This window comes from Triticum aestivum, chromosome 5B, assembly GCF_018294505.1.
Source record: "Triticum aestivum cultivar Chinese Spring chromosome 5B, IWGSC CS RefSeq v2.1, whole genome shotgun sequence".
Classification (NCBI taxonomy): domain Eukaryota; kingdom Viridiplantae; phylum Streptophyta; class Magnoliopsida; order Poales; family Poaceae; genus Triticum; species Triticum aestivum.
In genome coordinates this window covers 153,449,225-153,464,476 of record NC_057807.1, presented here as the reverse complement: position 1 = coordinate 153,464,476, position 15,252 = coordinate 153,449,225, and the positions used below count along the sequence as shown (strand labels likewise).

The following is a 15,252-nucleotide window of genomic DNA, read 5'->3' as shown; positions in this document are numbered from 1 at the left end:
TCTTTGAGGGGTCAAAGTTTCTTCCTCCTGCATCCACCAGCGACGCGCCATGAGCAAAGCTCATTGCTGCCTCCGGCCCTTTGTCACAACAGAGCAAACCTGTTTAAACCCAAGAGCTTGTAGAAGCAAACGCTGGAAAATTGTCGATGTAGACTAGAAAATGTCGGTGACCGTGATTTGCATAGCGAATCGCCGTCTCAAAAGAAAAGGAAAATGTCCAAGATGGCATGAAAAATGCCCCAGTTTCAGCCAGATGCAGTTGAGGAAAACAACTCTCACACGCTCTCCGTTGAGGCTGAGAATGGCCAATCTTCATCTGTTGGAGCTGGAGCCAAATAACAAAGGACAGCGCAATCAAGATAAACTTATAGAGAAAACGCCTGACTTGGAGAACCAGATCTAAGGACATGTCATCTTCTAAACACCTTCTGATGATACGAAGAAGCATATCATTGATTAAGGACAAGGGAGAGAATATCTTATTCCATGCCAACGGCCCCGCCATCATCTCACCACCGCCGAACTAAAGCTAACACTAAATTCATGTCTAACCCTACCACCATCGGACCGAAGCCCTAGGGTTCTCAGCCCCTCCCAGCAGGAACGACGGAGAAAGGGAGAGAGAGGGCCCTCAGACTCGCTGTGCGTTTTGATGGTTACTGAACTTGAATTGGAACTGAAAATGATCAGGTAACAGGAGGCGATGACCAAATTTGCTTGTGCTGATGTTTTATCACTCAACCAGCCTATCACAGGCACCATTATGCTGATGTTACAATCACTCAACCCGCCTATCATCGTAGCAGAACCTCGCACTCCGACCCTCGGACTCTACACAGGCCAACACCTGTTGGGTTTCCCAGGATACAAGACACACACAAACACGCTCAAGGTAGAAGAAGAGACACACACTTTGGCACACTTTTCACAAGCTATGTTAGCTTCCAAAAACATCTTATATTATGGGACAGGGAGTACTTATTTATCTCGGTTACTCCAAAGATGATTACTGAGTCAGGAAACATGGATATTTGTCAAGAACGCATCATTTCATGGACATACATGAAAAATAGCACAAGGTTCCTACAGAAAGCTGTAGATGAGCTTTTTCTAAACTAACTATAGCATGGTAGATGACACTATCATACAAAATATTTACAGGGAAGTACATTTTCTCATACTGCCCCCCAGGAATTACATTCTACTGCAGAGATAGCCAAACCCGGAGATGATACAGAATGCAGCACTGAGTGCATCCAATCTTCTCATCAGATCAAAAAGTGACATGTATATATATACTGCCTAACTGGACCATACATGCACCAGCCCCTGACTGTTGCCAGTGTAGATCTCGTTCCTGTCCTCATCGTAGAACAGTGCTGTGACATCCTCCAGAGCTTCTGGGATACTACTCCAGATTGAAGGGCTACCATTCTTGCGAGGGGCGATAGTAAGTGCAGGATCATTCGCTGCAATCTTGGCAATGCACTTGCCAGTCATAATGTCGCTCATGTTGATGGATCCAATTGAAGAAGCTGCATGTGCATCACTTGAGTTAAGATAATTTTCCATAACTAGTTGTACAAAACCAAATGAATTTAATCACATTTATCTGGTCATATACCATATCTTATCTTTGTAACAGCCCAATATATTGATATTAGCAATCCGTAGATAACAGAGCATACATGCAAGTACAACTTGCCACTGTGGGCAGACCATCCAAATGACAGGAAGCAATTGGACACAAACAATGCAATTTAATTGTTGGAGAAGAAATTAGGGTGCACCTGTACCGTCATCAGCCGCTGCATCGGATTTACAGTAGGATATAATCAGATCCTGGTCAGTTGTGATGTAAATATTGTTGGTGCTACAATCTTGATGCCATAGCAAATGGTCCTCAAATGATGTAACAAGCTCTCCTCGGAAATTCCATACAGCAACTGTTCTGTTTCGGAATGTCAAGAAGAGATTGTTCTCATACAGAAAAATGAATGCTGACGGGGTCATAAACTTCTCAATACTGATTTCAATTAGCTCAGAACTTCGTACCTTCATGAAGAAGAAGCTATTAGGCTTACAAAACAGTAAGTGTTACAAGATAAGTATAATAAACTCATGTATCGTGCCATACATCAAGTATCTGAAGGTTCTCGTCCTCTTGCTTCACAAGGAGCTTCTCATTGAATTGCTCAATAAAATCAATTTTCTTGCCGCGGTGCAACAAGTGCTTGAATAATTTCAGTGGCTTTCCATCTTCAATTGATAATATCTTCAAAGGAACATAACTTGGCGTTCGATCATATATTAAGAGCATGATTCCTGGACTGAAAGGAGAAATCGAAGGAGTAACTTGAAATGGTTCGAATATGAAAACAAAAAATATAATTAAAAAGGAAAAGGGTGCAGACCTGATCTTTATCTCCTGCACATTGGTATCAGGTATTGAATATAGAAAGGAATAGTTCTTCAGATCAAAAACCTTGTAGATACTGCCAGAAAAAGTATGACCATTACAACAGTGAACATTGTTTAGTGCACATTACAATGTGACGAATGTTTAAGAAGGCATACCCATCCTGGGCCGAGTAAGTGAGTACTTTTCCATTTACATCATCAAACTCAACAAAGCCAGGCCACTTCAGAGATTCCGATTCAAAAAGAGGAAACCCAGCATCTAATTGGTCCCTCCTTATATACCTGAAAGAACACATATATATTGAACATATAAGAACTCTAGTAAGTTACTGTATTCAATGAAAATAGCAACATTATCATGAAAAAGTAAAAAGCAACTAAAAATGCGATTGCATAACTTGTACATCTAGAAAATCACAGGTAACAGCAAAGTATATATAAGAGTGTTTCTTAACAAGTTACAGATTAAGGCATTATTATACACAATTTGGGAAGTTCTCATGGCATATGCTCTTACTCGATTGGGGTTGTTCTGCACTTCAATGTGCTAAAATGGTCTGATGCATAAACTGAGACAGTAATAAGTGAATCGTTGTTCTTGTTGTAGAACAAACTCCGGATCACTTCGTCCGGGCTTAAATTCAAGAAGGATAGCCGCTTATTTGTTACTGCAGAAACAAAAACACAATGCAAGAGGTCAAATAACATCACTGGTCTTCATCACCGCCTGTCAAATAGACACGTTTTACAGGAGGTGCAAATACCTACCTCGACTAAAAGCAGCACAAAGCCCAGAGTGAGCAAGAGCAAATATAATATCTTTTGCTGCGACGATCTCAATAATTTTGGATCTTTTTTTGAGAAACTGTAGCTTCACAAATAGGTGAGCATCATGATCATATGTGTCAAACTCTTCCTGCACCAGATATATATTAATAATGTCAGTCTACTCATATTTAGATGATTAATGTAGTTATAATCAATTAAGAACACCATACAGGATAAGAAATTACACATACTGGAAGCTATTTATGATGTCACTTTACTCTTATTTAGATGATTCATATTAAGAGGAAAATATAATGTAACTTTTCCCAAATAAGAATAACATAAAAGGTGAGTAATTGCACATACTGGAAGTCTTAGTTAGTACTCCCTCCATTCACAAATATAAGATGTTTTGGATATTTCAATATGGACTACATACAGACTGAAATGAGTGAACAAACATACTAAAACGTGTCTACATATATCCAATTCAGAAAAAAGTTTAGAAAATCTTATATTTGTGAAGGGAATACCAAATTACATATAGACACAAGTTGTACACCTTAGCTGAAATTTCACTAGCTAAATATGTAACGATATGCCCATTTTGGGTCTTCTACTACAAGAACCGAAGTTCAGGAAAAAACAATAGAACAACTAATTCAGCAAATAAGGAATCAGGATCCAGCAGGTCAGCACTGAGTTGTCTAGAGCATTATAAATATCACATGGAAGTGACACAGTTTAAGCTTATCTAACGTAGAGAATAGCCACGTCGAGATGTACAATCACAAATGCTTCGAGGCTCAAATCCAGTCTTCTGCAAGTAACAAGCTATTTAAGCTAGCTTATTAAGGCTGAAAAATACCCCCAAAACATACGCTTTTCAACAAGCAACGGAAAATTGTACGAGCATCTCCAAACAGACATGCCTAATATGACCCCCTATATGTATGCGTACACGCCCGGTCAGTGTCCGGGCGTGTCCGTCTCGAACACCGATTTGTCCGTGCACGCAGATGTGTCCCCCCAAATTGTCAGGGCACATCCATATGATTGGTGGGGATGGAGAGAGAAAGAGAGAAGAAAAAAGTGGTCCAGGGTGGTCCGGATCCGACATGGCAGGCTGTCCTGGCACGCCCAGGCGCCCTCATTTCCTCCCCACATATGGACTGGATTTGAGGTTCGCAGACAGCTCAGACATACGAGGACGATTTATGAGGTCTGATTGGGTAGCCTTTTTCCTCCTTTCTCCTGTCCGAGCACTATCCGGGCTGTCCACCCAGACATATGAGGAGGATTTGAGGTCCCCGGTTGGAGATGCTCTAACCAGGTCAATGAAGGTGGCAAACTGAGTCAACTCGAGTGACTTGAAGCAGTCTCCAGACTCCAGCTATCCAAAATTTCGTGTGGTGTGTTATTGTGCATAGTTGCACTGGCGGGCAAGTTCAACCAGTAATGGCTACATAGGATAAGGTGCCCTGTTCAATTCTTCTCTAGTATAACCCATATACATAGGCGTGACCCGGACATGTACTTCAGCGGTGTACCATCCCTCTTTTTTAGGCCATTTTTCCTTTCCTCCAATATAATATAATTAGAGGTACTTCTTATTTTGGAAAGAAAGCAAACACTCTAAATGCATATGGTTAAAATGATATAATATAATTAGTGGTACTCCCTCCGATCCAAATTAATTGACGCACAGTTAGTACAACTTTACGCACACTTAGTATAACCACACACACTTTGTATAACTTTAGTACAAAGTTGTACTAAGTCTGCGTCAATTAACCCGTCAAAAAAAGTGTGCATCAATTAATTTGGATCGGAGGGGGGTACTTCTTTTTTGGCAGTTCAATTAAAACTGCCAAAAACGTCTTATATTTAGAAACAGGGGTAGTACTTCGCGTCGGAATATTGATTCCGAAATTACAGACATCACTACTTAGTAAAAAGTTGCTTCAGTATTATATGTGCAGTTAGATAGGATGGTGCTGGCGAACACCATCGTTTCCATTCTGGACCCTCATCACTTTGGAGCTGCGGGACCCTCATCACTTTGGAGCTGTGGGAGGTATGGAAGCATAGGAATGCCGTCATCTTTGACAGTGCCCTGCCGTCATTCCGGGAGGTCAAACGTCGGATTGCTTTGGAGGGGCATGTTTGGCAGTCGGCCAGGATCCTTAAGGGTGATCACGCGAATTTCTTCGCGGCCATAGCTAGGTGGGTGTATCCAAAGTAGTCGGATGTAGGACGTGTGGAGTGGTAGCGGGCAGGCTACCATGTAACAATCCCACCCTGGCGGCAGGGTTTCTGTAACCCTTTCCTGCCCCTTTAATATATGATACGCACGAGAGCGTATTGAGATAATTGGAACTTGGAAGATCCTTTTAAAACCATTTCATGAAATGTCATTTTAAACCATCTGGTTCACTTATTGAATAATCCGTAGCAAAATGCCAAAGATCCAATCCTAACAGGGGACGCCACAACTCAATTCAGTAGCCATAGCCCAGATCCTGGCAATTAAATTATCTGAAATGGAACTCCGCATGCCAGAAGTAACAGTCTCAACACTACCTACACAATACAGAACCCTCAGAACAACCCTCAAGATCTGAAATTTTTCCGTATGAACTCAACGAACTTAGGTCCCGAAAACCGAAACTTCTGCCGGATCACAACCTTAAAAGTTAACGCAAAAGAAAGTCACACTCAGGCAAAACTCCCCATAAATTTTGCCTCCCAAACCATTCACGGCACCACAAAACGATGGCTTCACCTCCTCAATTACGACCAACGAGAAGCCAAACCATAGAGATCCGGAGACCACCGGCCACACCATCTCCAAAAACGCGCAGGAGGACGCCGCGGTCGGTAGCTTACCTGGAGCTGCATGTTCCGGAACCGCTCAGGCACGGCGGCCGCGGCGCCACCGCCGCGCGCGGCGAGCTGCCGCCCCCCGATCTCGCGGCGCTGCAGCTTGGCCGCGGAGTTGATGAGTGGGGCGTCCATGCGCCGCTTCCGCTCGCCCCCAGTGCCACCGCCCGGCCCGGCCCTGTCCGCTCCATCGCCGCCCCGCCGGCGTGCCGTCACCCGGAGCCGCACCCGCAGCTGCGACCTCTTGGAGCCGTCCATCCTCCTGCCCTCCTCGCAACTCGCGCGCGCGCGGGGCTAGGGTTTGGAGGGGACGCCGACGCTGTGCTTTTGTTAGGAGGGGAATTCGGCTTGTGTCGGGTCGGGAGGAGAGGGAGAGAATAGCTGGGAGGGGCGGCGTGTGCCGTGGTGCGCTGTTTACACCGGCCGATGGCCCAGCGGCCAGCGCTACGGTGAGACAGCGGTTTGCGTCAGGATATGCTTTTTTTTTTAGCATCAATACAGACACAAGCACTCATATACACGCGCATATACTCATCCCTATGAACGCACACACGCACACCCTACCCCTATGAGCACCTTTGAGAGACTGAGCCGGCATATCATCTTGAGATTTACGAAGTCACCGTAGGCGCCTCGTCGTCGACGGGGACGTCTCCTCCCACTGAAAGCGCATCGCCGGAAATCCTGAAATAAATCCAGGAATAATGCGAGCACCAGGATTTGAACCCTGGTGGGTTCGGGATACCACTGTCCACCTAACCAACTCAACCACAGGTTGATGGATATAATTTTGGGTCGCGCTAACTGCCACACGTGTGGCAGGAAGGGAGACGCACCACACGTCTTTAATGTAAACAGATTGCCACGTCATCGCATGCATGCATGCAGGAATCTTTTTGGATTTTCAGTTTTTAAAATGTTTTATCTCTTAAACGAAAAATCCGATTAAAAATCCGTTTTCACCATTAAATCCCTCGCGATGAGATTTTCGAAACTAGATCCCATGTTGATATGTTTTGATGAAATTTTTTTTGATTAAAAGTTGCCATGTCTATTGCATATGAATTGCCATGATGTTTACACTGAAGTTGCCATGATATGTTTCAGCTATTTTTTTCTACATTTAAAAGTAAATTTTGACATTTATAAAACGGGGAATTAAGAAACTAGACTTGTCATGAACCATAAACCAAAATTGCCATGATACATGCACGTAAAATTGCCATGGTTCATACAAAAAATAATTTTCATGGTCAAAGTACTGGAGTTGCCATCATCAAAATACTAAAATTGCCATGATCTACAAACTAAAATTGCCACATGGCAACTTTAGTTTAAGCCCTATGGCAACTACAGTGTAAACATCGTGGCAACTTCTGGCAAAAAAAATAATTCATCGAAACATGTCAACATGGGGTCTAGTTTTGAAGATCTCGTCGAGTCGGATTTAATGGTGAAAACGGATTTTTAGTTCGCTTTTTTATTTAGGAGATACAACATTTTTAAGCCGAAAACCAAAAAAAATTCTGCTGATGTCATCTATTCATATGTGGCAAAATGAGTGGTGACGGAGGCGTGTGGGCGATGTGCAAACGCCCACACGTGTGAGCGTTAACATTTCCCTATAATTTTTGAGACAGCGGTTTGCGTCAGGATATGCTTTGATGGATATAAGAGCATGGCCAATGGACCACGCTAGACGGGCGCCCTAGGTGCCACATCCTCCTGCCGAGTGCCACCTACACCAAAATCGTGGCCTGCAGAGCGAAACCGGCTCCTGCAGAAGAACCGAGTTCTTCCCTGACGAAAAACGAGGCGGCCGCTCGGGCGACGCGGTGGGAGGTCCGTCGCTCCACTCGATTCGGGACCACGCGCGCCCCAAAAAATCCCGCGAGCGAGAGAGGGGAAAGGCGCGAAAGGAGAAGGAAAGGGCGGGAAGGGGAGAAGGAAGGGCGCGAGCCAAGGAGCAGAGGCGCGGCGTGAACCAGGGAGCGGAAGCGCGGCCGGCGTGCGAACGAGAGGAGAAGGCGGCGCATCCTCGTCCTCAACCTGCCGTCGACATCGTCGATTCCAGCTCTCGCAGCAAGGTATGAGGCTGGTTCGTCCCTATGATGGCCAGATTGATTTTTGTTCAGTAAACTAGGCTAAGGTTCAATGGTTTATGGAGATTCATGGTGATTCATCAGTGAATAAATTCGTTCCAAGAACAAGATCGATTCCCCTGTGTGTGATTTAGGTTCTACCTACCTATTTGAGTCAGGCGACCATGCTTGTGGAAATCCCCAAATCCCCATCTTTTCTCTTCTTAGCCCTGAGAGAAACATGTCAGACCAGTCTTGTACTTTGCTCTTTGCAATTGTGAAGAGAAAATTATGCTGCTTGCAGATTGTGGAGGAAATTATATAGATTACTTGGCACTTGTACTTTGCTCTTTGCATCAGTGAATATAGATTCCCCTGTACATTATGCTGCTCGTAGATTGCAGGTCTGTAAATTATATAGATTGTGAAGAGAAAATTATGTTGCTTGCAGAAAATTATGCTGCTTTGCAATTCTGAGATAGATCTGTACATGCTAGCTTCGTATTTGTTTGCTAATGGCTAGGTGCAGATGTTTCATTCTTTTACTAGATGTACTAGTAGTTGGTATATTATTAGACTAGCATAATCACAGGGATGCTGGTACTAGTAGTGGCTATATTAGGTGCAGATGTTGAATTCTTTTGCTAGATGTACTAGACTTATTCAGGAAACATGGCTGCCATCAAGGTGTTTTGGTACTGAGAAAATTTGAACAGAGATCTGACTGTTATAACATCTATGTTCGTTGGTCAATTTGGTCTCTTGAGCTAGCTGCATATACTGATAAAGAAAGAGTAGTGCTAGTCTGCTGAAGGCAGCCATATCCGTGTATTTTTTTATCTTTTTTGAGAAATAGCTGGTAGGATTAAGAGCTTAGAACACTTGGACACTTTGCTATCTTTTTATTGTTCTTTGGTAGTTCTGAGTATGCTATTTGCACATGAATATTATTCTTCCATCCAAATTATAGTTTCATGTGTAGTTGTGTGCATAATTCTTATTACTTGATTTTTAAATTGTAGCTCAACTTGCAATATGTCACAATTGAGTTCCGATGAGTTCGAAGATGATACCATTGACCCAACAGAAATTTTCTCTCTAGAAGATTACTTGGCACAACAGAATACTCTCAACAACTTTGCTACACAAATAGCCACAAACATTCATCATACACTAGAAGGTCCAAGTACTAGGCGTCAGTCAGCCCCTAGGACATATATTGACAGGAAGAGAGAATTTTACAATGAACTTCTCATAGCAGATTACTTCTGTGATAATCCTACCTATCCTGATTACTACTTCCGTAGAAGGTTCCGCATGGGAAAACCCCTCTTTCTACGCATTGTTCAAGCTCTTGGTGAGTGGTCTCCCTACTTCACTCAAAGGGTAGATGCCCTAGGCCGTCCAGGTCTATCACCTTTACAGAAGTGCACAGCAGCCATGCATATGTTGGCGTATGGTGTTCCTGCTGACAAAACAGATGACCATATAAGACTTGGTGCATCTACGGCACTCGAGTCTCTTGAGAAATTTGCTAAGGGGGTCATTGCCAAGTTTGGTGGGGAATATTTGCGAAGGCCAACTGTTGAAGACATTCAACGTCTACTAGAAATTGGCGAAGCACGTGGTTTTCCTGGTATGCTAGGAAGCATAGACTGCATGCATTGGGAGTGGAAAAACTGTCCTGTTGGATGGAAGGGGCAGTTTACACGTGGTGACTATGGTGTCCCTACCATCATCCTTGAGGCTGTTGCATCCCATGATCTATGGATATGGCATGCCTTCTTTGGTGTCCCAGGATCCAACAATGACATCAATGTGCTCAATCAGTCGCCATTGTTCACTGAAACATTGCAAGGGAATGCTCCTAGGGTAGACTACTATGTCAATGAGCAACAATACAAGAAGGGATATTATCTTGCAGATGGAATATATCCGGAGTGGGCTGTTTTTGTGAAAACCATCTGGTTGCCTCAAACTGAAAAGGATAAGTTATTTGCGAAGAAACAAGAAGGTGCGAGAAAGGATGTTGAACGTGCATTTGGAGTTCTACAACAACGCTTCAAAATTGTGGCAGAACCATCACGTCTTTGGGATCAAATAGATATCTGCAACATAATGAAAGCATGTGTGATCATGCACAACATGATACTCGAAGATGAGAAGGGAGAGGAGTTGCCTTTCGATCTGAATGAAGCTTTGGTTTCATCCACTGCTCTGCCACCGACAGCGATTAGTGGGGCTACACCTTTGTTCGCCGACATAATTAGAAGAGATGTTGAGATACGTGACCGGTCCATGCACAATCGCCTCAAGCATGATTTGGTTGAGCATATTTGGAAGAAATTCAGCGAAGATACAAACAGTTAGATGTGTGTGTGTGTGAGAGAGAGAGAGAGAGAGCAGAGTGTTTTAAGACTATCTTTGAATTGTATGTGTTGTCAAGAGTTTTAAGACTATCTTTGAATTGTATGTGTTGTCAAGAATTTTAAGACCATCTTTAAGTGTACTCTAGATGCATACCACTTATGTTCAGTACTTGCTTGTTCTGGGCATGTTAATTATCATGATAACAAACAATATTTTTTTTCTTTCAGGTCCAATGGAATATCGTCCTCCTAATGGTTTCATGAGCTTCCTTCAAGACCAAAGTCACCCCAACTTCACCTTGCCAGCCCCGCAGCAACTTGGTTTCCAATATCCAATGTTCTGCACGCAGCCACCGCCGCCACCAGCCAAGCACCACTCTCTTCCATCACCATCTGATCCCAGGACCACAACTCCATCGAACAAGCGAAAACGAGTTACAATTGATGTGGAAGCAGATGATGAAGATAGTCACAGGTTGTATTATACAAAAGTTGAGGATATCAGATTGGTAAGTCCCCAAAATCCTCTTACTCTTGTTAGGTAGACATCAAAGATATCTCATGTCTTTCTATCTAAGAATTTATTTAGGATGGGTTCTCCTATTTTTATACTCCTGGACATGCATCTTGTCTTTTGTTTAGTCAAATCTAACCTTATGCTTCCTTTGTGCAGGTGAGTGCTTGGTTGCGCAACTCTGTGAATCCTATCGATGGGAATGCAAAGAAGGGAGAATACTACTGGAAGGAGGTTGCTGATGCATACAACAGCACAACTGAGAGTGACCGAAAGAGGGATGTGAAGCACCTGAAGAACCATTGGCACAAAACAACAAAGAAGGTAACCTCTTTCAATGGCTGCTATAACCAGATCAGAGACACCTATGCGAGTGGCCGGTGTGATCAACAACTGATGCAACAAGCTCTAGACCTGTACCATAGCCGCAATGGACACCAGTTCATGTATGTACATTGGCGGGAAGCTGTGAAGGAAAGCCAAAAGTGGAAGATTCATGTATACACAGAAGGAGATGGAACAAAGAGGTCACCACCAGTCCCAACTGAGAATGCTCAGCGTCCCCCGGGTGTCAAGAGGGCGAAGAAAGCTATAGGAAAAGATAAGGAAGCCCCTACTGAGATGAATAACATGCAAGAACAGATTGGGGCTTTTCTAAAAGCACAAGCTGACACTAAGGCACAAACTGATGAGATGATGGAATTGCAGAGTCGTCTATCTGCTCAGAAGGTAGAAGCTAACCGACTTGCATATGAGGCAGCAAAGGAGAGGACAGTGGCAAAGTTAGCTGAGGAAAGAACCAAGCGGTTTGACAAGTTCACAGAGATGTTGAATACCGACACTACAAGGATGGAGCCATGGGCAAAGGAGATGCATGTGAGGGCTGTCACAAGACTAGGGGATCAACTTTTCAAGGATGAATAGAAGGTATGTAAATCTGCACTATTGTTTTTGAAATGCTATTTTTCAGTATCCTTGTACTACTGCTAGTTGCTCATTTTAAAACTGGATACTTAGCAGTTAGCACCCGCAGTAGTACAAAAGGATCAAAGAAAACTGGATACTTAGCAGTTAGCACCCGTAGTTTTTAAAACTGTAGTTGCTCTACAGCAGGATCCTTGTACTACTGCTAGTTGCTCATTTATAAAATCTAACCAGTGCTAATATTTGAATTAAGACAAAAGCCGAATGCTTCGACATATTTAGGATGTAGCCACGTTCAAGTTTTGTTTCTTCAGGCTATATTGTTTATCAAGCAGTAAACAACTTTATATGTCTATGGTGATAATTCTGTTTCTTTATGTGATCATTTTTTCAGTGTTGAATCCAGCTTGATTGTCTTAACATGTATTTCTCATGTAGGTTTTCTATATATATGTTTAGCAAAAACGGGTTTCATGTGCCAGGAAGTGTAGAAGATGGGAGACTTTTTTTGGAATGAGAAGAATCAAAGGATACAGCAACAAATTCAGTCTGAACTTCAAATAATTTGATATGTGTGTTTAACAAATCTTCCCTTTATGAGTATTTGGAAATCTTAAGATTATTCTGTTACTATGGGATTTTGTAGTGTCATGGACAAGACACACTTGTTGACACTGTTTGCAAATCAAGATTTTTGATTTTTGTTTGGAAATCAAGTTGTTTGATTCATTGTGTATGCTTGTTTTTCAGTGTGTATGCTTGTTGATATCATTGATTCAAATGGATGCTGGTATTGTTTAAATGTAGTGGAGGTTTCATGTGTTGGAAAAGAGGTGAGAGAGAAAAAGTAACATGATGATATCACATAGAGTGGCTTCCGTTGGGTGATAGTGGCATACACCAATAGCTTCATACAAATTTATCTATGTGGATGGCTGGGGCAGCACCAAGATGCTGCCTCCATTGTACATGCCCTAATTTTGTAGGTGGCATTAGTTTGTCCTTTCAAATTATGTGATTCTTCAAATTTGAACCCCAAAATTTATCCTGGCTTTATTCGAAAAATGATACAGCGAACCAGGTACTCTGAAAATAAATATGTAAAAATATTAGGTCACTAACTCCCTTTGCAAATAGACAAATATAACATCATCACCGATAAAGTGCGCCCAACAACTTTCCTTCAAAAAAATAATTATTCTTCAAATTCATCTCTCTTACTTAAAAAATAAGAAGTGTTCTCATTTCGCTTCGCCTCCCGTTTCGCTCCGCGATCCTTCGTCCGCCGGTTCACCCTCTTCTCAAACCATCCAGTTCTTCCCACTTCACACGGTCAACGATTGAAAGGAAATAAATGAATGGCATGACTCCCATGCAGCGAAACCCACAAACGCACACCTCCTATGTGATCCCTAGCCACCCCTCTCTTCTCCACCCAAAACCCTAGAGTTTTCATGAGCTGCGACGAGATGCACTAGGCAATGATGCAACGAGGAGGAGGAGGCGGTCATGTTTGTCTGGATCGGGGATACCCCTTGTCGACCAGACACCATGGTCGCAACAATGACGTTGTTGTTCCTTGTCACCTACATTTCATTGAAGTTTTTCCGTCCTCTTTCCTTCACCAATTTCTAACCGAGGGACTAACGGGGCTCGCAACCTTTAACCACGGTCTTCTATGAAGACCCATCGAGGATGTCCTGTTAATCCCATGTCTATTCATCGCCAGCGGCTACGGAAGGAGTACTAGGTTGCGGTACTATTGTCAAAAGTTGTTCGCTCCTCGACTTTAGGAATGTCGCCATCGGGGACACAAGTCCACTTCCTGGATGGATCCCTTTCTCTCGTTGAATACATGGATGATCACCATTGGCAGCAAGCCCATCAAGCTTCAATATACGATTTTGTAAACTAAGATTACAAATGTTTTTTTTCTTATGAGCATTTCTTTATTTGGGGGTTGCAAATAATATGAGGAGAAAATGATGTTCTTCTAATGTATCTCAGAGAAGTCAGAATCTGTAAAGTATGCTAATCATAGTACAGAGAAATGTTGTGTTCTTGCATTCTATTACACAACTGGTGATGGAAGTACAATCTTTGTATACGTCAAAATTTTGTATACATTGACTTTTTATGATCATTTCCGAGTCGGCACATAGATTTGAAAGGATGCTAAAATTTTGTATGTTTATGTGCATTGATACGTCCATTTTTGCATCATGTGTTTCCTACTGTTATTTACAATGTTTCTATGCCTAATAATGCTTTATGGAGTAATTCTAATGTCTTTTCTCATAATATGCAAGGTTTACACAAAGAAGAAGAATACCGCCAGCTGGAATTCTGGACCTGAAAAAGCTACGCCAGAGCTACCCATTCTGCACATCTCCAAATGAGCTGAAAATTTATGGAGAATTGTTCTGGAATATATAAAAAAATACTAGAGCAAATAACTACCAGAGGGGGCCGCCCTGGTGAGCACAAGACACCAGGGCGCGCCTGGGGGCCTAGGCGCGCCCTGGTGGGTTGTGCCCTCCTTAGCCCACCTCCGGTGTCCATCTTCTGGTATATAGGTCATTTTGACATAGAAAAATCAGAGGGGGGCTTTCTGAACGAAACGCCGCCGTCTCGAGGCAGAACTTGGGCAGGAGCACTTTTGCCCTCCGGTGGAGCGATTTCGCCGGGGGAACTTCCCTTCCGGAGGGGGAAAATCATCGTCATCACCAACAACCCTCTCATCTTTGGGAGGGCAATCTTCATCAACATCTTCAACAACACCATCTCCTCTCAAACCCTAGTTCATCTATTATGTTCAATCTTTGTACCGAAACCTCGGATTGGTACTTGTGGGTGACTAGTAGTGTTGATTACATCTTGCAGTTGATTATTATATGGTTTATTTGGTGGAAGATTATGTTCAGATCCATTATGATATTTAATACCCCACTGGTCTTAAGCATGATTATCATTTGTGAGTAGTTACTTTTGTTCTTGAGGTCACGGGAGAAGTCATGTTGCAAGTAATCATGTGAACTTGATATGTGCTCGATATTTTGATGATATGTATGTTGTGATTCCCTTAGTGGTGTCATGTGAACGTCGACTACATGGCACTTCACCATATTTGGGCCTAAGGGAATGCATTGTGTAGTTATTAGATTATGGGTTGCTAAAGTGATAGAAGCTTAAACCCTAATCTATGCCCTACTTCGTAAGGGACCGATTTGGATCCAAAATTTTAATGCTATGGTTAGATTTTATCTTAATACTTTTCTCGTAGTTGCGGATG

At 42.8% G+C, this 15,252-nt stretch overlaps 3 protein-coding genes across 3 annotated transcripts; 2 read left to right on the top strand and 1 right to left on the bottom strand.

Annotated features, from left to right (window-relative positions):
* Positions 1-960: 960 nt before the first annotated feature.
* On the bottom strand, positions 961-6,470 carry LOC123110899 (uncharacterized). Its single transcript, XM_044531534.1, has 8 exons — positions 6,079-6,470; positions 3,190-3,337; positions 2,939-3,089; positions 2,578-2,703; positions 2,415-2,495; positions 2,138-2,330; positions 1,791-2,055; positions 961-1,535 (listed from the first exon to the last, which is right to left on the bottom strand). The coding sequence occupies exons 1-8, from the start codon at positions 6,328-6,330 to the stop codon at positions 1,303-1,305; spliced, it is 1,449 nt and encodes a 482-aa protein (XP_044387469.1). The 5' UTR covers positions 6,331-6,470; the 3' UTR covers positions 961-1,302.
* A 2,713-nt stretch (positions 6,471-9,183) lies between these two features.
* On the top strand, positions 9,184-10,523 carry LOC123114708 (uncharacterized). Its single transcript, XM_044536141.1, has one exon. The coding sequence runs from the start codon at positions 9,189-9,191 to the stop codon at positions 10,521-10,523; it is 1,335 nt and encodes a 444-aa protein (XP_044392076.1). The 5' UTR covers positions 9,184-9,188.
* A 231-nt stretch (positions 10,524-10,754) lies between these two features.
* Positions 10,755-12,544, top strand: LOC123115875 (glutathione S-transferase T2-like). The gene is made up of 3 exons (XM_044536946.1): positions 10,755-11,031; positions 11,196-11,963; positions 12,399-12,544. Exons 1-2 carry the CDS (start codon positions 10,756-10,758, stop codon positions 11,958-11,960), a joined length of 1,041 nt encoding a protein of 346 aa, XP_044392881.1. The 5' UTR covers position 10,755; the 3' UTR covers positions 11,961-11,963; positions 12,399-12,544.
* Positions 12,545-15,252: the final 2,708 nt, after the last annotated feature.

Coding starts and splice junctions, on each gene's coding strand:
- LOC123110899 (XM_044531534.1), bottom strand. CDS start 6,330: ATGGACGGCTCCAAGAGGTCGCAGCTGCGGGTGCGGCTCCGGGTGACG. Junction 2,496..2,577: donor ACTTACTCGGCCCAGGATGG/GTATGCCTTCTT, acceptor TTTTTCTGGCAG/TATCTACAAGGTTTTTGATC. Junction 1,536..1,790: donor AGCGGCTGATGACGGTACAG/GTGCACCCTAAT, acceptor ATGCACATGCAG/CTTCTTCAATTGGATCCATC.
- LOC123115875 (XM_044536946.1), top strand. CDS start 10,756: ATGGAATATCGTCCTCCTAATGGTTTCATGAGCTTCCTTCAAGACCAA. Junction 11,032..11,195: donor AAGTTGAGGATATCAGATTG/GTAAGTCCCCAA, acceptor TCCTTTGTGCAG/GTGAGTGCTTGGTTGCGCAA.
- LOC123114708 (XM_044536141.1), top strand. CDS start 9,189: ATGTCACAATTGAGTTCCGATGAGTTCGAAGATGATACCATTGACCCA.